General features: G+C 37.5%; 2 protein-coding genes across 2 annotated transcripts; both read left to right on the top strand.

The window, feature by feature from the left end:
* On the top strand, positions 1 to 7,286 carry LOC139729344 (uncharacterized). The gene is made up of 7 exons (XM_071640272.1): positions 1 to 292; positions 978 to 1,229; positions 3,359 to 3,430; positions 4,085 to 4,156; positions 4,929 to 5,033; positions 5,645 to 5,835; positions 7,038 to 7,286. Exons 1-7 carry the CDS (start codon positions 1 to 3, stop codon positions 7,284 to 7,286), a joined length of 1,233 nt encoding a protein of 410 aa, XP_071496373.1.
* LOC139729305 (interferon-induced helicase C domain-containing protein 1-like) lies at positions 7,043 to 23,659 on the top strand. Its single transcript, XM_071640233.1, has 10 exons — positions 7,043 to 7,271; positions 9,572 to 9,667; positions 10,325 to 10,487; positions 11,120 to 11,215; positions 14,854 to 15,023; positions 15,835 to 15,976; positions 16,829 to 17,068; positions 18,080 to 18,247; positions 19,981 to 20,135; positions 23,067 to 23,659. The coding sequence occupies exons 2-10, from the start codon at positions 9,596 to 9,598 to the stop codon at positions 23,538 to 23,540; spliced, it is 1,680 nt and encodes a 559-aa protein (XP_071496334.1). The 5' UTR covers positions 7,043 to 7,271; positions 9,572 to 9,595; the 3' UTR covers positions 23,541 to 23,659.
* The last annotated feature ends 909 nt before the right edge of the window (positions 23,660 to 24,568 follow it).

The following is a 24,568-nucleotide window of genomic DNA, read 5'->3' as shown; positions in this document are numbered from 1 at the left end:
ATGGCAAGCCAATCATCGGAGGACCTCTCCGACAGGGACTTGACTCATCTCGCTGTAGAAATCAGCAAAGATCAGAGCAAGTTCTGGCTGCTTGGTGATGAACTGGGGTTTAGGATCGATGCCTTGGAGACCATGATGAAGGAGAGCAACGATAACGTGATGCGAGCAACGCTAAAACTTCTCACAAGATGGAGGACCACCAATCAAACACCCGACAGTGATCTCAGGTCTGATCTGGCAGTAATATGTGAGAAACAGGGCTGGAATAGAGCGATGAATTCACTATTGCAAGGTATGACATCCATGATATGGCCTTATCCTCATTTAAACTCCAGTTTCATTTTTCTCCTTTTTGTTTTTATTTCAAAAAATCTGTGAACACAAAATGTGCTTGATGGACATTTGGGATATTTTGGGAAATATTCCTGAAACTTGCTTCAAGCCCAGAAAAAGAGGTTTTCATGGTGTAATTGATGCTGCAATGTCATGTTATGTACATTATTTTAAACAATGTAGATTATGATAGAGGATTACATTTGTTTTTCTTTGTTCATGTGAGTCTTTTTGTTTCAGGTATAGGGTTGTTGTTTTGGTTACAGTAATTTGCTAGAGGTCCTTATATTTGCTGAATTTATATCTGATGCTTATCTGAGCTGAGTAGAGATAGGCCTATGTGTCTCTCAAGCATGTTGATTTTTGTAGATTTATTTCTGTTTTGAGCTGATAAATCTAACTGCTTGTATGTCTACTCTTCTTTGATGAAAAAAATTCTGTGAAATTCAGAGATACCGATTTAATGAAGTTAAAAACAAGATGTTGATATCGTTAATGAAGTTCACCCAGTGCTTGATGGATTATGTACTGTACTATCCAGCACTTTGATGCAACACCCCAAATGGTTGTTTTTCATGATTACTTTTAAGCTATCAAAATCATTTCTATCAAATGTAGTTCTCCCTATCTTATAATACATCCAGTCACGGAGGGGTCAACCATATCCAGCGGGAAGTACTCGCGTCTCACTGTCCAGGTCGCGTCCTCTGAAACTTCTTCCAGCGTCAGGAAAGACGACATCTTCCAGCGCCTTGAAGAGGAGACGGAAGAAAGCAGGAGCGAAATGATGAGCATGGTGACATCAGTCACATCATCCGGAGATCGAGAGAGTGTATCCGTTGCCAAGGAGACCAAATCGTTTGATAGCAGTGGACCTTCTGGTGTCCCAAGGTCAGGTGAGTTTGTAGAATGGGTAGCGAGAAACCTGCGATCTCATTGGTCGAGAGCTATGTGTTGATTTTTATTGGCCGCACGCTGAGTCACAGTGGTAAACATGTTATCGCGCATTTGTAGCAAGAGTACGCGTGCTTGTAACAAAGGTTCGCGCACTAAGCAATCGTTTGCGCACTCAGTACGAGACGCCTATTGGCTAAAACAACCGTGCATCAGTTTTTACTGATGCATGGTTGGCCATGCGTACAGTAAAAACTAATGCACGGTTGGCCATGCGTACAGTAAAAACTGATGCATGGTTTGCAGGCTCTCGTTTACGGCAAGCCAAAAGGAAATGCATCCAGTAATTTTGTCATCGGGTAACACGATAGAAAAATGGGTTTTTGGCAAGAAAATTACCCATTCTATAAATCAGATGATGCACATGTCTTTTCGTGTGTCAGTCGGAATACAGTGTGCATGCGGTAACTATGAAATTTAGCCTAAACCTACTCGGCTTCGCCTCGTGGGTTAAGCATTCCATAGTTACCTTATGCACACAATTCTGACTGACGCACTCAGACCTGTGCGTCATTTGTATAGTATCTGATATGCGCTTTGTGCCTCAAATCAGTAATCCGTTCACATTTACTCTCTTATTGTCTCACATGGATGGTTATGTAGGAATTTGGTGATTTTGGTTGTTGCATTGTAATTTCATGATTTGTAAGGTGACACGAAGAGAAATTTCACAGGAAGTGATGTCCAAGCAATTGTTCTCTCAATATTAAACTTGTGAAATGATCTACCTTGTATTTTCTACTGGGGGGGGGGGGGGGAGGACATGAAAAGATACAACTTGTACATGAGGTGTTGAGTTACATGTATGTTATTTGAATTTGTCAGTGATCTTAAGAGAAATAGAAATGATAATAACGATGATGATGATAATAATATAACGATGATATTAGAAATAGTAGTAGTAGTAGTAGTAGTAGTAATGATAATAATAATAATAATGATGATAATAATTCTGAACAGCTTAATTGCACACAAAAAGTAGCGATACTTGACCAAGCCTGTGTTGAAATATCAGTTAGCACCAGAGCTGGAAAAATGCTGTTTGCACCATCTTTTTGTGATAATCAATGATGATCATTAAATGATTATTGACCAGGGAAAGGAATTTTATTTACACAAATTTTAGTTGCATTGATGGATATTGATGATTCCTACATAACAATTATTCCTAAATAACAATTTATTCACCTCTCTTTTTTTTCCACCGGAACAGGTCAAAATTTACATAGGGTTCGTTTTATCAGAATACTGTAAAAGTAGATATTTTCGCGCGAGTAATATTTTGCGCTCGGCTGGATAAGATGGATTTTGTATGTTTTTAATTCCGCAAAATCAGGACATTAACTACTGGAATATTGGGCATGCAAAAATATTTGCATGCTTTTATTTTCGCGCTAGCTGCTGGTTACGTGGAATGCGCGAAAATTACCACTTTTACAGTGCGCCATTACAGCCAGTGCCTACTACTTGTCTGCACAAAGTGTACAGACAATGTTCAATATTTGAAATGATTTCCCTTTTGTTAGGAATTCTTCTGTATATTTCCTTCTTTTTTAATGGCCCAAAGACTGTATGGCCTCTTTGAAAAGCCAAAGGAAAGATTTTTGTTTTCAAATTTGTTGGAAGAAAGAAAAAAACAAACAAACTACATTTTGATACATTCTGCTTGACAACTAGCTACATAATTATTTCGATGGTTACTGTAAAACATGATATATTCGCGGCATGAAATTTTCGCGAATTGGAGCCGACAGCCGTTTTCGTGGCATGAAATTTTCGCGAATTGCCACTGGCGTTCAATGCATGTAGTGTAGACAAAAACTTTCACGTGCATTTTAATTTCGCGAATTTCAGCGCTCGCGAAATTCGCGAAATTAAAATGCACTCGAAAATTCCTCGTTTTACAGTATGTAGGCAAGATAAAATTAAAGCACATAGGATGTTTTCCTTTTTCTTAGAACACATTATTCCTTTTAATTCATTGGTGTCTTTCGTGTACCTGCACTATGATTCATAGAGATGTGGAAGCATTGCAATGAAGAATTACTCTCCAAAATGTCTTTCGTTCAAGGTGATGCCCAAAGTTCCACTGGATTGTCTGCTGCTATGGGTCAGGTGCTACTTAAATCTCAACGACGTACTGGTGAGTACCAAGGGTCTATGAGAAAATCTACTGACACTACCACAGATTTACTCAATCGTATAAAACTGTGAAGCATTTGCAAAGATTTACTGGCTCTTGCTAAACTGTGTAATTTTTTAAAGCAAGAGAATATTGAGCGGAGGGGTGAGAGTTGAGCTGTGAATTTTCTTCAATTTGTCTTCCTCTAACAAATGTTTTTAACAAAGATGTTCCTCTAACATATAACAAATCTTACAAAGTTCATTTGTTGGAGGGAGACAAATTGGAGGAAATTGACAAGTTAACATGTGATTTTTGTTTTTCAATTTTCTAGGGAGGTGTAAATCAATTCAAAAAATAATATCAGTCTTACATTTGTGGTATTCTTGACCACATAAAGAGATATATGGTTCTGATGAGTTGTGGGCAGGCAAAAACAGCCACTAAATTAAAGACAAAAGGGACTTTTTTCCCTTAACCTCTATGTTGAGGAAAGTTTGATTTTGCTGCAACATGTATTTCTAATAGACACTTGCCAGAGTATTATACTCAGGACTCATCCTCAACAGGTTAAGAGATAATTCATTCACATGTTAAATGTTTTGCTTTTACTCACACTGCAACTCGAAGAAATCCTGCAATAACAAACTGCTGCTTTCACATTTTTTCATGAAGGTGCTGCCCGTCCTTCCACTGGGTTGTCTGCTGTTATGGGACAAGTCCAACTTCGGTCTCTACACCGTCACAGTGAGTCACAAAGACTTATCATTCTTAAAGAATTTATGTTTCCTGATTGAAAAGAAAGTATGTTGTGTGATGCCTACTGCTCACTGTATGACATCTGATATGTGTGAAAGAGAAATGTCAGCATTATGATTTTATTTAATTGCAGAATATGTTCATAGTGAGATAATGTAGTGATAATAAAGATGACTAACATGATGATGATGATGATGGTAATGACAGTGATAATGATTATGTTAATAATGATGATAACAATGATAGTATGACAAAATTATGATGAAGATAATAGCAAGCATAATAATGATGATACTACCAATGACCAGGGATGATATTCTTTAGATTTTAATCTGATTTCAGATTTTTTTCTTAAGTCTGCATATAGCACATTTTGCTATTTTCATGTATCAAAATCACCTGATAATTTTGATTTCCGATTTTTTCAAAAAAACCTCAATATCATCCCTCCAATGACAGTCATTACTCTTTTTATCATTATTACAATTGTTATTATCACCTTCATTTTCATATGTGAGCCGTATGGATGAGGTATAGAAGTAGTATTACAAGTAGTTGTGGTAGTAGTAGTAGTAGTAGTAGTAGTAGTAGTAGTAATGATAATAATGATAAAAATAAAAAAATAATGACTATGATTATGATAATAGAAGTGCAAGATATTTGTTGTTGTTGTTGTGGGGGGGGGGGGTTAATAGTATATTAAGTGCATTATATATTTGTACAAAATGCAAATATGACAACTAATGATGTCTTATGACAGACTCAATGGATCCAACTGAGCGAGTGACAAACTGGATGACCTCTGACGCTCAGGCCCAGGGAGGACGTAGGGGAGCCCCTGCTGCTGATATTCTATCACAGTCAGGTGAGTCCAAATGTGACCCACCACAACAAAAGGATCCGAAAGTTGCTGACGGCTGAGCTAAGAAAATCAAGTTTAAAATCAGATCATCAAAGTCAGTCAAAACCATCCAATTTCTGTTGTTGGCATATTATGCTGTAGTATCATGTCTCCTCTATACATCTGCTGAAATTTCGAAACTTAATGATCTTTAAGGATACGCATGAAATAGTGTTTTTCTGGGCCATGATATTTTGACTTTCAATGTACCGTACCAGAAACGTGTCAGAAGATTTGGATTTAGCACCAAAGATAGACTCTGACCCTGGCAACAAGGGAGTGATCTTATTGGTCAATGCGTGGCATCCTGTTTACTGATTGGTTGTGTGTAGACCGCATGTGAGTTACAAATTAGTATGAAAGGATAGAATAAACGAACAATAGTTACCTATCATGTACCATGTAGATATACTCCTGTATTTTGAGTGATATGATTGGAATAAATGTATCTTGAATTGAATTAAAATGAATGAAATTGGATGAAATGAAATTATATTGTATTGAATTGTGTTACACTCAATCTTAAATGCCTTGTTCTAGCAATATGTATGTATATTGTATATGATTACGTACAGGAGTAATACAGAAGGAGAGTCTGTCATTGAAAGACTACCAAAGGGAGTTAGCGGAGCCTGCCATCAGTGGCCAGAACACTGTCATTGTTGCCCCCACTGGGTCAGGCAAGACGTACGTCTCTGTGGCCGTGGCTCTAGAAGTCCTCAGGAAGACCAAAGGAGAAGGGAAGATCGTCTTTGTGGTGAATCAGGTTGGTTGCTTAGCAACAGACTCACTTTCAAATTGTAAATCAAATATCAATGGACCAGTGTGAGGTAAAGATTATGCAAAGTATATAATCCTGTTCATGTGTTACGGTGTGTGATGATCTGTACAAATCTTTATGGTTGATTTAACACTGTATTTACTGATATTTGCATCTTTCTGGCTCAGAATTTTGCCTGCATTATTTGTTGTTGTTCGATATGAAGTACAATTTATCAATTATTAAAGCTGAAGCTTTCCATATTAGATATCCATACAGACACTTTAAGTTACACCATTGATTCATCATGTCATTTTATGTCCACTCTTTGATAACGCATGTTAATGATAATCATACTATTATTGCCGTTTCTTGTGGGGGGGGGGGGGGGACTCCAGAAAGAAAGTGCTTTTTAATTAATCTGCAGACCGCTTTAAAGGGAGAAATTCATAGAGAGAAGTCTTTCATACTGTAAAGACATGCATAGTTGGTATTTGATGAAAGTATCGTTATATCCTCTTTATACTTTTTCTTATGAGGCAGAAGGACAAAAAGAAATATTGGATGAGAGAAAGAGATTAAAAATCTTCATTGTGGTCTCACCAAAAGTGTGTGCAGCAGAGGAAAAACTTCCATAAAACTTTGTAATGTTGGTTGTAGGAATTTCAGGTGAACAGAAAAAAAAAAATCAACAAAAATATGTACCAAACATGAAATCGTTCTTTTAAGTATTTCTCTATCTTGAGAAGATATCAAACTATAATGTGTGAATTTCACAAATTCATGTCATGAGATAGATCCCTTCCTTGTACAACTTCATATCAACAATTAATCTTTAAAACCTGCTTCAATATGACTGACAGAATTATGATGTAAGCCATCGCTGTATCTCTTATGTCATTGTTCTTACTGTAAAAGTGGTTAATTACGCATGATTTTTATTTTTTTTTTTTGGCGCTCAGCTGGGTAAGAAAAATTTTGTGTGTTTTTTGCTTCTGCGGAATCAAGACATTTAATAGTAGAACATATGTGTAAAGAAATTCACATCTTTATTTTCGCTTTAGTTCCTGGGTGGCGCGAAATGCGAGAATATTTCCACTTTTACAGTATTGCATGATATCAATATCATTGCTTTGTTGTGTGTTTTTTTTTTTAATTGTCTCATTTTCCAATGCATGTATGGGAAACTTGGTGAATCATTTCTGTAGGTACCTCTCGTGCATCAACAAAGCACCGTCTTCAGAAAGTACATAGACAAGGTTACCTACGTCTGTGGTGATCATGGGCTCTCCGCCTCCACTCGCCTGCCCCTGGCGGTGCTGCTGAAGGAGAACAGTGTGGTGGTGCTGACAGCTCAGATTCTGGTGGACGCGCTGGCCAAATGTCAAGTCTTCTTAAAGGACATTGACCTCATCATCTTTGACGAGTGTCACGAAACCAAGGTAGGGTGTTTATGATGGGCAGCTGGAGAAGGAGCACTGCCCAGTAATCATATTGACATCAATCCTTCTTCAAACCATAACATGGTTCTCAGAAGGGCTCAAAATGCATCAGCTTCCACCATTTGAAATTTGATTTGCAATATATCAGAAGGGTCTACCAAGAATCTTAATTGTCGGGCTGACACAATTTAATTGCCAGGATAATGAGTTGTTTAGGAGTATTTTTAGATAAAAAATGTAGAATAAGTTTGCTTGTAGTACACAACTTTTATTCATGAAGCGCCCTCCCCATTTAGCTGTGGGTTGGTACAATGTTATTCCTAGTACCGGTATGTGATGAATGAATCAGGTCCTGGTTGTCTAGTATGGAATCGCATGCAGCCAACAATTAGCTTAGATGCAATTTGCTCTAGCATGAGGGATACTGCTATGGTCTGATAAATTGTAATTGAATTGAAAACATCACATAGCAACCACGGGCATGCTCTGAGACTGCAATACTTCCAGTGTACTTTTGTGGGTAATATTTTTGCATTTTTGTGGTTACCCAACTGAAAATGTGTTAGCACAGTGTTTTCTCACACATTTATTATGCATATGTCTCTATTTTAGAGTAAGATTCAACAGTCTTTGCAGGGGTATGAGAACTATGTTTTGCCTTTTAGTCTTAGTGTTGATCAGCAAACATTTATTAGCCTGATTTCTCAGCTGATTCTCACAAATGCCATGAATGGTGGGCTTTTTGTCGCACCAGAACGGCACCAGAATCATCTCTTCATTATAAATTCATTTCAAACCAGGAGATTCTATCAGTAGAGATTAGTGATCAGCCGACTGAAAAGCTGGAAGGGAATTACATAATCACGTCCTCTAATTTGCTTATCATAGCTGATGCCTTTTTTGTTTTGTTTGTGTGTGTGAAAACCATTGAATTTTTGAGTCCACAAGTTTCCATATTGCTTTCAGATTTCTCTTGATTTCATATTCTTACAATCTTATTGAATAGGAATCAGAATTTGATTTCTAAACCGTCTTCAAGTTTCAAGTTTCAAGTTTCAAGTTTATTCAAAGTTTCCACAATACAAAAATTACATAAGAACAATAATATGTAACAAGGAATACATTGTTGAATATATGTGATTAAAACAATTTGCAGAATTGAATATAAATTGACAATGCATGTAGATGCATATAGATGTAAAGTGGAGGGGTCTTAGAAAAGCAAGCTTGTATAATAAGAACCCCTGGAAAGGCAAGTTAAGACATGTAATATAACAACTCACTACTATATACAAACATTAAAGCCATAGAATAATTCTAGTGGAATTCCTCAATCCCTCACACACACACACACACACACTACCTATGGAATTTTAAAGCAAAACATAATTGGCATTAGACTATGTTACTCAAATGGAAAGTGATGAGATGAAGTCATGTGTGTAGAATTTAAAAGGAGCAGCATCAATGAGACTGAGAATATCGATGAAGCAAATACTTCCGAGCCAACACTTTAAATCTGGAAAAAGTGGTACTATCTTTAACATCTGAGGGTAACATGTTCCATTCTTTTATGCAAGACACATAAAAAGAATTTAGGGCAATACTGGTAGCTACACGAGGTAGCCATGGATCCATGTTAGAGCTGGGCCATGATATCAACATTTTGTGTTATTCTGCGTGATGTACCCCCTCTGCACAAAACTGCCATTTTTTAACGTCTGCCAAGGGAGGAGGTCATGTTTTCATCAGTGTTGGTTTTTTTGTTTGTCTGTTTTTCCATGTGCAAAATAACTCAAAATGTTGGGAATGGATTTGGATGAAACTTACAGGAAAGGTTGAGAATGACACAAGGAACATATGACCAATTTTTGGTAGTGATCTGGGATTTTTTATGGATTTTATGTGGATTTTTGATATTTTGGCAGTTAGGGTCAATGAACTTGGGAGTTCAAGCTGCACTTTTATTTTTAGGTTTTCATATGTGCACTAAAGTGTGTGCTCTAATTTATGCTAGGATGAGGCATGCCACACAGCTGGAAGTTGATGATGTAACAAAAGGCTTCTATATTTGGAAATCAGACAATTTTCAGCATGCATACGTATGGGTGGAATTCACTGATATCTATGGAAGAACAAGATCACAGTGGTGGAAATGACCTGCTTGGGGGAGGTCTGCACTCTCAGAGTGCTTCTCTAGTTTATGAATGCTACACCATGTCTTGATTTATATATAAGTTTTTAGTACAATTTCCCAACCTCCTTACACATTGGTGGTTTTTTTTTTATTTGTTTTGCAGAAAGACAGCCAGTACAACAAGGTAATGGAGAAGTATTTTGAGGTGAAGTGGAACTTGAAGAGAGATGGAGCAGCCGTTGCCAAGTCCCTTCCCCAGGTGAGTTTGGAATCTCTGGAAGTGTAAATCTTGATTTGGAAGATTTGTTAGTTGCCATGATGGTAATTCTACCTTATGCTTTGTGTTAGGGACATCCTATATCAGCTGAAGAAAAGATCACATCTTTGTAGGAATACTACTATATTATGTGCTGACGTTTATATCTAATTCCCATGTATTTCAGAAATTTGCAAAGTTAGCCATTGCATTCAAAATCATCATATGAACTTGAAGACTACACTACGTTTCCAGTATCTCATTATAGACCTACAAGACCTTAGAAGGAGAATCAAGATGTTGGCTTTGCCATAACCATCATGCACAGTTGGGTCATATATGCCAGAAGAGTTGTCACAACTTTTAACACTGCAACATGTGTATCAAAATGTTGTTGTTGTTTTTTTTTTAGATGAAATTTGTGTGATGTAAACTCAACACTGCTCATCAATATTTGCGTGCCATTGTTGTGAATTGACTTTTCTGTCTAATTTCCAAAGATTTTTTGTTTCTAAATGATGTATAAATATGTTTTTTCGCATGTAGGGCCTACTAGTAGATAAATGTATTTTACTTTTGAGTAACATTTGTTATGTGTATCTTCATGTTGAAGGGACCATTAAATCATGATATACATGCATGCATCTTCCCTTTGAAAAGATCTTGGGAATGACTGCTTCGTTGGGGGTGGGACATGCGCTCAAGAAAAACGAAGCGTTGACGTACATGGTCAACATTTGCGCCAACTTGGATGCAGTCAGAGTGTCCACTGTGAAGAGACACAGGAAGAGCCTGGCTGATGTCGAGAACAAACCGAAAGAAGGTAGGGAAGCAATGACATAAACCAAAACCTCTTGCAATTTAGGCTGAATGTTCAGTTTGGGGTGGCCAGAGTTTGTCATCCTGAAGTCACTCCACCCTCACTGTGGTTAATGCATGCAATTTTGACTGAAGTAAGAGGCTGCTGTATGCTGTATGGTGTCTTTGAAGACAAGATCGATGTAATAAATACATGCTTTACAAAATTTGCTCAGTGTTTTAGTTGACTGTTGTGAATAAAATGAAACTTAGCAAAAAAAAAAAGACCTATTGGAATTCAAAAATTCCCAGAGTGATAGCTGTCTTATATGCAAATAAGATGAAGAGAATTAAGATGCCATAGCATCTTTATCCTTCTTTGCATCTCAAATCTTCATTTTATTATATGTAATTTTCCATTTTTGACATAAAATCAAGAAGAGGATGAAAAAGCAATTTATTCAGGAGTGATGGGCTACTTTTATGTTGACACAAATCAGGGCAATTATGTAATATACAATACAATCAATACATGTGTATTTACATATAATTTGAATGAAAATGTCTTTCTTTGAAGTGTAAGCATGTGTACTGTAGGTGTTTCTCATGAATTTATTTTGTCCTTTCTTTCTTCTTTTTTTTTTTGGTACCTCCCAGATTGCCACACTGTTAAAGGAAGAGAGAAAGATGCCTTTGGGGGAGAGATCCAAGATGTTATGTTTAAAATCATCGTTTTGATCAATCAAACTCCTGGTAAGTCAACCATGGCAACAACTACTACTCAGAGTAATTATCCCTGAGGGTCATTGTCCTGGGGTAACTGTCCTAGGAGATAGTTGTCCTGGGGTACCTGTCCTAGGAAATAGTTGTCCTGGGGGATCTGTCCTAGGAGGTAGTTGTCCTGGGGCTGTCCTAGGAGATATAGTTGTCCTGTGGTACTGGTATCTCTCCTATGAGATAGTTGTCCTAGGAGGTAGTTGTCCTTGGGGATCTGTCCTTGGAGAGAGTTGTCCTTGGGTGTCTGTCCCAGGAGATAGTTGTCCTGGGGTATCTGTCCTAGGAGATAGTTGTCCTGGGGTGTCTGTCCTAGGAGTTAGTTGTCCTGGCGTATCTGTCCTCAGGAAATAGTTGTCCTGGGGATAATTAATTGTTCAAATACTAGTTGAGATTATCCATACCAAGCAGAGAAAAATTATTCATTGCTACCAGCAAAAAGAAGATCGAAATTCCCCTCTTAGTAAATGAGCAGTTTGCTGTATAATATCTATATTTCTCAAAGTGATTACTAACACTGTAAAAGTGGATATTTTCGCGCGACTAATTTTTTGCGCTTGGCCGGGTAAGAAGAGTTTGCGTGTTTTTAATTCGGTGGAATCAAGACATCACGCACAGGAACATATGGCAAGCAAAAATTTTCTCGTGCTTTTATTTTCGCGCTAGTTTCTGGTTGCGCGAAATGCGCGAAAGTTTTAACACTGCGAAAATGTCCACTTTTACAGTACTGTAATAGTGTGGAAATTTCACTATATTAATATCCTGCAGCCAAAGCTAGCGTGAAAAAATAAAAGCACACAAATATTTTTGCATGCCATACTGTATGTTCCCATACTTTAATATCTTAATTTTGAATTAAAGGGGATGGCTAGTAACAGATCAGTGGGAATCAGTGGGAATGCTGAGGGATGATTGTTCCAATCCTTGTGGGATTTATTTAAGAGTACATTATATATCTATTCTTGTGTGAAAATTATGTGCTTCAGAATGGTCTCATATTCAAGTAATGTGCAGTTTAATGCTTCCAGGTAAGCGTCCCTGGTCAGTGACGGGGCATTAATCTGCACATTACTTGAATATGAGACCGTTCTGAAGCAAATAATTTTCACACAACAGTAGATATATAATGTACTCTTAAATTAATCACACAAGGATTGGAACAATCATCCCACAGCATTCCCACTGATTCCCACTGATCGGTTACTAGCCATCCCTTTTAAAAACACAGGAAATTTGTCTTACCCAGCAGAGCGTGAAAAATTACTCGCTCGAAAAATATCTACTTTTACAGTATATTTGCAATTTTATTAATTCTCATTTGCAAGTGATGTGTTTTTGATACTCCATATGAAGTCATTTGACTAATGATTCTGTGATTGAGCAATAATATCTGGGACCATATCATTAGGCCTACTTAAAAAATTGGCACATCAATACGAAGCACCTGCGAATTTTTGAATGCATAAAATGCATTCAAAAAACTATGGTAATTTTACAAGATTATTGATAGGCATTCATTATGCCTCTGCCACAAAGTTATGTTTTCGGGTTGTCCGTCCGTACGTAGGTATGTCTGTCCGCATTCGTTTAAGCGATAACTTGAGTAATATTGACTGGAATTTTACCAAACTTGGTCAAAGTATAAAGTATGATGGGGCAATTACTTGATTAGATTTTGGGTGAAATCAACCAAAGGTCAAAGGTCAAGGTCAAATCATGAAATTGTATCTGTTTACACGATATCTGAAGACTGGATCATGCAAATTTCACCAAACTTTGTCCGAGGATAATGTATGGTGGGACAATTACTTGATTGATTTTTGAGTGAAATTGGACAGAGGTCAAAGGTCAAAGGTGACGGTCAAATTCTAAAATTTATCTGTTTACATGATAACTCAAAACTGGATGGAGCAGCTTTCCCCAAACTTGGTCCAAGGATGATGTATGATAGTTGAGTAGATTTTAGTGACATTCTCAAGAGGTCAAAGGTCAAAAGGTCAAATGCTAAAAATGTTGCTATTTCCCCCATATCCATGCCATGCCCAAAGGTATTTTACTGAAACTTAGTGTAGACATGTACTACTGCATAAAGATTCTCCAGAGAGAGTTTCATGTCATAAGGTCAAAGGTCAGGTGAAAATGTTACAATTTCACTTTTCTCGCAAATGGTTCAATGTATCTTCATGGAACTTGGTACATACGCATGTACTGACTGGCAGGGATTATCTAGGGAATATAGGGGTCATGGGTCAATAGTCAGGGGGTGAAAGGCCAAGGTCAACTCCTCAGTATTTTACTATTTCCCTCATATACTAGTGTATATATGCAATGCTTGCATTATCATTTTTAAAATTCAATATACAATATGTACATGTATTACCTAATGGAGATTCTCTTGGAAATTTCCTGCCAGAAGGTCAAAGGTCAAAGGTTAAGGGTCAAAGCAAGGTTTTAATGCAAAAAAATATATATTTTGCACTGTTATTACACTCTTTCTTCATACCTTTAAAATTACTCAATGCATAAACTTGTAAAAGGGTCAGTCAGATGAAGTTAAGTAAAAATCCTCAATTCCCCAAATACATGTACCTGAACTCTATAGACAATTATAGCAAACCTAGTTCAAGGAAAGTGAACATTCAAGATATTTGTGACAAACCTGTCATTTCAATATTTTGCCAGTTATGTGAATCTGTCATCACACATTGTGAAGACATTGTACTATACACCCATTGGGAGAATCATGCATTATGGCGGAGGCATCAGTTGCCATAGCTACATTTGTAGTTTTTTAATTTGATTTTTATTCTTTTATTCTTCTATTCATATTTCACACAACAATCATTGGAAATATTGACACTGAATTTCAAAGACAAAGTTCTATGGTGCTGATTGATCTTTAGATGAGCATTTTCATATAAGAATGTGATGTATTATTTGCATGAACTTTATCTTTGTTGGTCCAAATCGTGCATCTTTCCTTTTAGTCTTCTTTGTACAGTTTGGTACGCTGTACTTGACAAAGTCAATTCATTCTTATCTTTCATTAATCATTTCTTGAAGTTTGTAGTTGTCTTTTTCTATATGTGTTATGCAAAATTACATAAAAGACAAATGTTTACATGAACAAGAAATCCTGGTGAATGGTGTGAATAGATAGTTTACATTTCGCGATTGCAATCCTGTGATATTATTGGCAATTTTTCCCATTATAACAGGATCTTTTTCTCTGTGAAAGGCATAATTAACCATTTTTCACATGAAACAAAATCCCAGCCTAAGTGCTTTAAAATAATTCTAAAATGTGAGTTAGGGATAGAAACAACCACTGTAAATATTTGAATCCGTGTAATCGATGTTAAGTATTGTTAAATGCACAAAATATGAACAATAGTTATAATAAAAATGTTTCCAAACTAAACCGTCTACAGGTATGGTTTATTGAGAGAATTACTAATATATCTTCATATTTTAGGCTTTATTACAGTTCAGTTTTACATGGTGGAATGTTTTGTGATACAACAGACCTACACATATGCATCAAATGTGATATTTTAAACATTTTTCATATCACTGCTCCCAAAAGTAAACTGGACCTTTAAATTCTGACTTTATAGAATGTGAACTCTTCAACGGCACCGTGAGCGCACTCTCCAAACTCCGAAGCAGCTCCCACGCCTGCGAGAACTTCAACCACATGCTGTGCAGGCTGAATGGTCAGATCTCAGAGCAAGCTAAAGATAGCAAACGACATCGCAGACTCAAAACTTGCACAGAGTATCTCAAAGTATGCTGAAATCAAAAGTATTTCTTTATGCTCCAATATTTCAACATTGGTGTCTATGCAACCCCATGATACAATTTAATTAAGAATGCATTATGTTTTTGACTTTCTGATGAAAACATGAATGATTTTTTTTGTGCCTCATGAAAAAAACTTGTAAGGAATTTGATCTAATGCTGATCAAATTGAACTCATCACTTAACAAAATACCAACTTTCCATTTAGGACTATCACACAAAGTGTGCCACAAACTATCTACAAGTCCGTCATTTCACCGCTGAAGAATTCAGCCGTATATATGATATAATAAATCTTTGACCAGCGTTTGCCATTTTCATATTCACAGTTTTGTTTGTCAAGAGATTGGATAATTTTAACCTTCAACATATTTTCACTTTTTGTAGCATAATGAAAGATCACTTGACTTACCTCTTTCAGAAAACAGGAGAACAAAATTAACCTTAAAATATGTCAATAACAAGTCGATGGCAATTGTAGTTTTCGTTAAAAATGAAACTGTGGAATTCTCCATATATTATCGTTTTATTGTTGGCATAGTGACGTCTTGGACTGTTAGTCGTCTTCTTATCCAGCAATGATAGCACCAAACTTTAAAAATTCATAACTTTCCAATCAATTATCAAATTCTCCTCAAACCTTCACTGATATATTCTATATTGCTGCTTTCACTCAATCCACATTACTTCAGTAACCTGTAAAGATGTCAGACATGGCACATACTTACAATATATAATCAGCGATGTTTGACAATGACATTGATATGACTTTGCACTTGTTATATTTTAATTGGCAGGAGTACAGCACTGCTCTGTCCATACACGAAACGGCGCGAACCATAGATGCTCTACTCTACCTTCAAAACTTCATCAAGAAAGAGGAGGAAAAGGAACCCAATCTGACTGAAATTGACCGCAAGCTGATCAGGCTATTCAGGGGTCAGCTTCATCTTCATGTCTTCATGAATTAATTTCAGTTACATTAAACTAGTTTAAAAGAAGATGGCTTTGTATTTATAGTTAGTTTGGAATAAGATTCAAATTGATGATACTTGGAGTTGTTTTGCTTTCATACGTAACTTAATTTGAATGGATTTGAATTATGTAATAAGAATGTTTTCTGGTATATGAAATCTGACTTATGCCAAATAAATAATGATATGCATTATTAGATCAATAAAATACATATTAATAGATTCATTATTTCTTTGTTTTCCATAGATTTCATCACTGTCATCCATAGAGCCATTCCTATAGGTGCACATCATGAGGAATTGTTATTGTTATTTTATTGGGCAGAAGACAAACAATATAAAATCAAATGCAAAACTGAAAATAATTAGTCATGAAACACATTATGCAATATATTACTTATCACATTACATTGGTCACATACATTGTAGAATATAATTGTTTGATGTCAATTATCATTGAAAAAATCTATTTTGTACATATTCTTGTCATTTGAATCATTCTAGCACACTAAAAGATGAGAGTTCAATGATTGATCTAGTATGCCTATCCCTTGTTTTGATGGATGCTGTAAGCATATCTTAATCAAACATATTATAATTGAATACCTTATTCTGTTCAGCCTGCATGCTTTAGGTCACATACAGTGTATAGCCCACCATGCCGATACTAGTAATTGATTTCAAAATGAACATTACAAATTGACATTTTCCTCTGTGAAGCTTTGTTAAGTATTCCTTATGGTGAACAAGAAAATTGATTCCCTATTAAGAAAAGCTAAAGGTATCACAGAAATTTTCTCTGTTGCCTTGGTTACAGAGAAAGAGGCAAAGCTTGAGAGACTCAGCAAGAGTCGAGAGAGCGAGAACCCTGGTCTTCTAAAGCTTCAAGAACTCCTGGGAGAAGCTTGTCACTCCCTGGAGGGAGGCCTGGCCAACTTCCGTGGGATCCTCTTCACTCAGACCATTGCCTCCACCCACGCGCTCAAGGCCTGGACTATGGACGTGCCAGGGTTGCAGGAATTCAACGCCGAGGCTGTGGTGGGCTCCAGAAACCCAGGTGCGAAAAGGATTTTTGTAGTGAACTGGACCCAAAGAGCTCTTGTATTGAGTAGGTACACATACTAGGGTTCCTACTCATCATACGCCCTGTATAATTCTGTGATTGCATGGAGAGACGTGAAGTGTCAGAGGCTCACCCCTCATGCGAACACAGAAGCATACAAACAACCGAGGAGCAGCCAAATCGAGAAGTTTATACTGTATATGCTGAATATTTTGAGATGTTTTTATTTTCGCAAATTTTGCGAGTCAGATGCTATTCGCAAAAGTAGAGACATGCTAAGATATTGACTCTGATCCTGATGTCGATGGGATGTACGTGTGTACATTTCTCCGTTCAGTTCTAGACTCGATCCACAACTGCGAATTTAACCACTCGCAAAACCATTGGGAATTTCTGATTTGCGAAAATTTAGGCTCGCGTAATATAGGCGCATACAGTACTTGTGTAAAAGTTCAAAAAGTTCAAATATGCCCTGTAAAAATGTTACTTGAGCTTATAAAGTGAAGTGTGCCATTACTTTAAATGGTAACATGCAGGGTATGATATAGTTCACCCTCTATAGGTAGTGACAAAAATCTCTTTGACTTGGCCGCATTCCTGAAAAAGTTGCTATGATAGCAACCCTGTAACGGGAGTGGCAAATGTCGTGGTAATGACAAGAATTCACCTTCCTGATTGGCTGTTGCTATGGGAAGTTGCTTATTCTAATTGGAAATGATAAGTGAAATAGTCCGTCAGTGCAAAGCAAAGGTTTGAATCGTCAAGGCCTGTCATCAAGATCAATGACTAAATGTATGAGGAGAAACGTATAGGCCTATATATTTCATTTCATTTTTGTACTTGTCCAAAGTGTGTAAACGTATAGTGGGATCATGGACCTTGTAGGTCCATGGTGGGATAAAAAGATTGTAATAAAACAGCTAGAGGCAACCTGATTAATTCTGAGCTTCATTTAAGTTGCTTTATTTCTTTTTTGTTTGCATTACATTGTCCCATGTCCAACAGGGATGAGTTTGCGTCACCAAGCAGACATCCTTGACAGGTTCCGCCATGGAGAACACAAGCTGCTCATTGCTACATCCGTAGTGCAGCAAGGCATCGACGTGCCAGCCTGCAACTTTGTGTTCCGCTACAACTACATCAGCGATGCTGTGGGACGCATTCAGGCCAGAGGTATGAACAGAGATCAAAGTTAACCTGTGGAGTTTTGGGGGAATTTTGTTTCGGAAATTATCATCTTGTCTTCATTAAAGAAGAATGCTACTATGATGTGGATTGAATGAATGCAACAATGTTAGTTGAACATATCAGTGAAGTTTGAGGAAAATTTGACAATCGATTTAAAAGTTACAAATTTTTAAAGTTTCGGCAGTGCCATCGCTGGATGAGAAGACTGCAACAGTTTGTGAAGTCACTGCAGGACAACTATATAAAGAGAATTCAACATATTTCATGTATTTACTTTTTGTTGCATGATGAAGACATCTTGAAGAAAGCAGACCATAATAATGTCAGTCAAGAGAATGTGTACTTTTTCCCCAAAAAAATTGTGGAATTCTCTTTATATTTTCTTTGTATTGTTGTCCTGCAGAGACATCACAAACTGTAGTAGTCTTTTATCCAGCGATAGCAGCACCAAAACTGAAAAAATCTCAACTTTTGAACAAATTGATGGATTTTGCGCAAACTTCACTAATGTGTTCTGCCAGTGTTGCTGCATTCACTCAATTTGCAAATATATTTGGATATATTATTCCTTTAAGTTGGCACCCCTCTATTCCACCATGTGTTTTGTATTGCAGAAAATAAAGTGGAATGTTATAGCAAAACAGTGTATAGTAACAGTTACACAGAGAAATTGTGTTACTTCCTCTGGTGCTTCAGGAAGTGTATGTCAAAATGCTGTATAATCACTTTTTCAATAATTCAGAGCTGATTTAGTCCATCCATTAGTTTTCCGCTTTAATTTACCTCGGGTCCACACACCCATACAGCATGGTGGTCACAGCTATTCTCTATCATTGTCCCCATTTTCTGAAATGATTATCAACCCTTAACCCGTTCCTTACGGGAACCTGGTTTACCAGGTTCCTGTGGGAGCAACTGATATACGGGAACCTGGTTTACCAGGTTCCCAAAATGAAGACAAGGGTGCTTACTTCAGTGGCCTAAATTCATGTTTCTTTGTGTTAAAATGCTCAGAAAAGTGGGTTTGATAAAAAGATCACAGTTTATTCTATCAGGATTTGTTCTCCTGCTGTTTAAAAAAGGGGGTTTTACAGTATTATGTACCTTTTCCTGATTTAGTTTTTTTGCTTGTTCTGCTGTAAACTCGTACGAACATGTACATAATGATCAAGGCTGAGATCAGTTAGAAATGCGGGTTCGCTGACCCCAGTCACCTCATTCAGGTACCTGGTGTTGTGTAGAACAAAAGATTCTGAGAGCTCATCAGCGCACGCTCTATTCATACCTCGCACCCGATCGATATTTCCATTGTTCACGGGCACATGTAGTTGACCGTAGAAAGGGGGACACAATGAACTGCTTGACTGCCTTCACACAGCTGGATTTATACCAACCTGTGTGCCTCTCTGTCGATGGGCGAAAAGAATCTCGTCTGGGGGCAGTAAAGGCACTCAGAGAATTGCGGAAGGAATGGGTTAATTAATCAAAGATGCCTCCATTCTAGGTTAAGATTGCTCCAAATAAAAGCTGAGAAATATATTTGTTTTGGTTAAACTTTGAGCGACCCTTATAAGATCTTTTTGCACCTTTATGTTGGTATGTATACTTTTGTCTGAATCGTAAAGTTCCTTGAAACATTATATAACGGGTCATATCCGTAATATTTATCTTTGAGACACTATTATCACCACCATTATCATCAAATGTCATGTCTCCAGGACGCACCCGGGCCCCGGGAGGCCGATTTGAGCTGGTGGTCCACCAAGAGAGAGGTCTGGAGAAGAAAGACCAACTTGGTAAGCAGCAGGAGAAAGTGATGAGGGAAGCTACGGAGGAACTCAGTGAACTCCCGGAGGAGATGCTCAGCGAGAAGGTGAGTGGTAAGGTGACGTCTGTCCGTCACAGTTGTAGTATGATGCAGAAAACTTTCATCAGTTTAAGAGATCATACAATAATAGGGGCGGATCCAGGATTTCCGAAACTATTTCTAGTGCCACTTCCAGGTTTTATCAGTTGACAAGCAACAAAAAAAAACATGCTTCAATGCCCAATTTTTTCGTTCCTTGACTTCCGGGATTCATCGGCTGACAGGCAAGAAAAAAAATTTTCTGCTGCCACTCCAAACAGCTGACAAAGATAGTTTCTTCGAAAATTAAAGGGGGGGGGGGGTGCCCTTGCCCCCTTTCATTTTTTTTTCTTATGTTTCTTTTGTTTAAAAAAAATTAAGGCCACTTATGAATAAGAGATTCAGACTTCTACCAACCATTGGTAATTTGCTGGCGAGCTTTTGTCCTCTCGATCGTGTGGGCTATTTCAAGCCAAAGTGGATACACCGTTTTTTTCACCACTTTCTGCTTTTTTCTTGATCACTGGAATGAAGATTGGTGATAAATTGTATCCGGAATCCCTATTCTCCATGAGATGGACTCTTTCACTTTTCTTGGCCAAAATGCAAGCAGGCAGTAATTTGGTAAAAGCCTGAATCTCCTATTGTAGATGTGGTATGCCTTCAGTGTATACCCCCCCCCCCCCAACCTCCATAACCCTATAGCCCAGGTTATTATTTTTGAAATGGTATGGGGGGGGGGGGGCGCTTTGGTCTCCCCCTCGGTCTTGGCCATCCATTACACCATCACAGTGAAATCTCAAAGAATCAATCATGAACCATTCACCAGAACATAATTGTTTTCTCTAAATTCTGGTAATTATGCTAATTTTTATGCCTCCACCAACGAAGTGGCTGGAGGCATTATGTTTTCGGGTCGTCCGTCCGTCCGTACGTCCGTCCGTCCCGTTTTGTTTTTGTCGATATCTCAAGAACCGTGTGGTGGTTTTACATCAAACTTGGTATGAGGGTATAACCTGGGGGGATAATATTTTGTTTAGATTTTAGGGTTTACGGGGTCAAAGGTCAAAGGTCACAGGTTATTTTGTGAAAAAAGGTTGAAATTTCATGTTTCTCGCAAATGGTTCAAGGTATCTTCATGGAACTTAGTATATGTGACCCTGCACCTCAAAACAAACAAAAAGTCGCCAGACATGAATTTTTAGTTAAGACCATATTCTGAAAGAGCAGATTTTAAGCTTTAAAATGATGTATAACTCAAATCAAATGGACTCTCCTAACCTATCTAAATATTGAAAAGAAAGCACAAACTCAGGAAAAGTGTGAACTGAGAAAAGAGGCTCTGAAGTACAGTGTCTATTCAAGCGCTTAATCTTTACCAAACCGTGCTGGCTGTGCGATGAATGGGACAAAAAACAGGAAGTAAACCATCAGAGTAACAACAATGAAGGGATTATTAGATTAAACTGAAATTAAGCATGCCTCATTAACACATTCTGTCCATAATTAGTGCCAACTTTCAAAGCAGTAGCACAATCCTTTCAAAAGTTATTAGAGTTAAAAGTGAAGAGTGTGGACAAGGTTTTTCAAAAATGAAAAAGGGATTCTAAAGACACACCTAATTACACTATTCTATCAAAAATGTTCGAGATAAGCTGCTAAAAAACACACTTTCCTGCCCGTTTTATGATCCCAAATTTTAGCATAATGTAAAAGAAGACCCGCTCTTTCAGAAAATATGAAAAAGTCAAGTTCGGCTAGGTTGACCCATTTCACTTATTTTCAGTCCTCACGCAAAATCAGTGTGTGCGACTTTATGTTCGTTTTGAGGTGCACTGTCACATATATGCATGTACTGATGGGCAGTGATTATCTAGGGAAGTTGGGGGTCATGGGTCAAAGGTCAGGGGGTCAAAGGTCAAGGTCAACTCCTCAAAATATCACTAATTTCCTTATATTTATGCAATGCCTGAAGGATTTTTTTTTAACTTGATGTATGCATGTATAACCCAATATATATTCTATGGGAAGTTTCTTGCCAAAAGGTCAAAGGTCAAAAGGTCAAAGGTCAAGTGAAAGTGCTAAATTGCACTTCTTCCTCCATATCTCAAAAGTAACTCAAGGTATTATCATGAAACTTACATATTTATGCATGTTCTACCTAACAGTGATTCTCTTTGGAACTGTGAGGTCAAAGGTCAAAGGCCAGGTTTAGATGATACTATTTTACCATTTGATACTGAAATTATACTTTTTCTCAATACCTTGAAAATTACTCAATGCATAAACTTATAAAAGGGTCAAAAGTCAAGTAAAAATCATCAGTTCCCCCAAATACCTGCACTCTGACGTTTTCATCATTCATCCAATTGAACCTAGTTCTAGGAAAGTGAACATTCAGCACATTTGTGGCAAACCTATCATTTTAATATTTTGCCACTTGTGTGAAACTGTCATCACACATTGTCAAGACATTGTACTATAGACCTATTAGGAGAACCATGCATTATTGCGGAGGCATACACCAGTCGCCGTAGCAACATTTCTATAGTTACATCATACTTTTTATGCATCAGATTTTAAGGTCTAAGTCCCTAAATAAAGCTACAAATGAGCTAATTTCTAGTCAAGATATTTTTTGTAGTATTTTGATTAATAATAATTGCTGTATCCAATTGAATTTCTTACAATTGTATGTACTTAATTGTTCATTTTATTCCTTGTGTAATTTCTTTTTTTTGGTATTATGTATCTATGGGGAGAGTGTTCTTGATCTTTTTCATCTAGTATAGTGTATAGCTGATAATAACCAAAAGGGATGTAACCTAAGACAAGCAAGGAAAAAAAATCATCTGACAACACTGATCCCTGTGTCACATGTAAGAATATAGGGAGTTGTTATAGTATGGAAGAATTGACTATTAGCAAAGGAGGTTATAACTGTCTCATCTCTTTCAGATCACAACCATCCAAAGAAGACGACAGATGCAATCTCGCTTCTACCGGCTACCTTCGGGCAAGAAATCTGTGGATCTTATGAACCATGAGTTCCGCTGCCAGAAGTGTTGGGTTCTTGTCTGTCGGTCAAGCGACATCAGGGTGATACCTGGTGGTCATCACGTCGTCATCGCCCCTGAATTCCTGGCCAAGAAAGTGGTCAGACCTTGCAGTGACCGCCAATCACCCGAAACAAGGAAATGGGCAAGAATGAAGAAGAGCGAGCGGAAGCTAGCGTGCAAAGATTGTCACATCAAGTGGGGCAGTGTTCTGAAGTTCCGAGAAGATTTCATCCTCGCCATCTCGGTGAAGTATTTCCTCGTGACACGCAACAACAGCAAGTCCAAGCGCTACCGGAAGTGGAGTTTACTGCCCTTCACCTTTGAGGAGGCATCACTTGAAGATGTTGCCCGCCCAGAAGAATATATCTACTAAGTGGGTTACCCCCATTCTCTTGCATATCATTTGGAGAAGATGTACATTCTATCTCTTTGATTCCTTCGCAATTTGTATAGCAGAGAATGGAGATAAACATATCGTCGTACAGTGGCGGATCCAGGGGGAGCGTACCGGGTGCGTGCCCCCGTCCCCCTTTATTGTGTGTTGAAACTAAAGAAATAAAAAGAACAAAATTGGGAGAGGGGTGTGTCCCCCCCCCCCCCTTAATTTTGTAAAGGCGCCCCCTCATCACGGAATTCCCGGATCCGCCCCTGTTGTGGTACAACACATCAATCTCCACAGCACCGTACTGATGGTGCAATATACCACCAGCCAGTCTCTCTAGTACTCTTAAGTCTTTCTCATTCTTTCCTTCTTTTCCCATCAGCAAAAAAAAAAAAAAAAACCAAAACAAGCAAACAAAAAACAAAACAAAACAAAACAGAACAACAGCAAAAATCTTACAGATCATCATCTACTTTTTCAAGCAGTGTGTCCGTACATGATTTCTTACCACTCCTTAGTGCAACTTTTGTACAAGTACAATTCCTGTAAAATGTCTTTTGTATTGTTCCATGATCAAAACAACACATACAAAATTAGTAATCTGATATTCATCCTCTTTCATTGAAACTGAGTGAAGGGTTTTGGTAGATCTTAAGGATGCAACCAGGACTTCAGTCAGATATCTTTTCTTGTATATTTGTTTCACAGATTATTTTACTTGACCTGAATATATTTCTACTTCCAAGTATTTAAGTTTGTTAAGCCTGCAATCTCAAGAGAGCCAAACTACTTTGTGTACTCAGTAGTAATTTTTCGTCTAATCAAGATTTCAGGAACCTATGCACTCAGATATACTTTCCATGTAATCAAGATGTTATATTCCTGTGCAGTTACAAAACTTAGAATGTCAAATTTGTGTAGGTTTGAAAGTGTAAGCAGCTAGTGAACAATCTTGAAAGGTGTATGACCTGAATGCTGAAAGTATACATGGCATCTTTGCTTGAAACAATTTGGAAGTG

Source organism: Diadema antillarum, unplaced genomic scaffold, assembly GCF_040938485.1.
Source record: "Diadema antillarum isolate AM-2024a unplaced genomic scaffold, OU_Dant_1.0 seq00000234_RagTag, whole genome shotgun sequence".
In the NCBI taxonomy this organism is placed as follows: Eukaryota; Metazoa; Echinodermata; class Echinoidea; order Diadematoida; family Diadematidae; genus Diadema; species Diadema antillarum.
The sequence above is the reverse complement of the archived record's forward strand: the minus strand, read 5'-3'. Positions and strand labels throughout refer to the sequence as shown.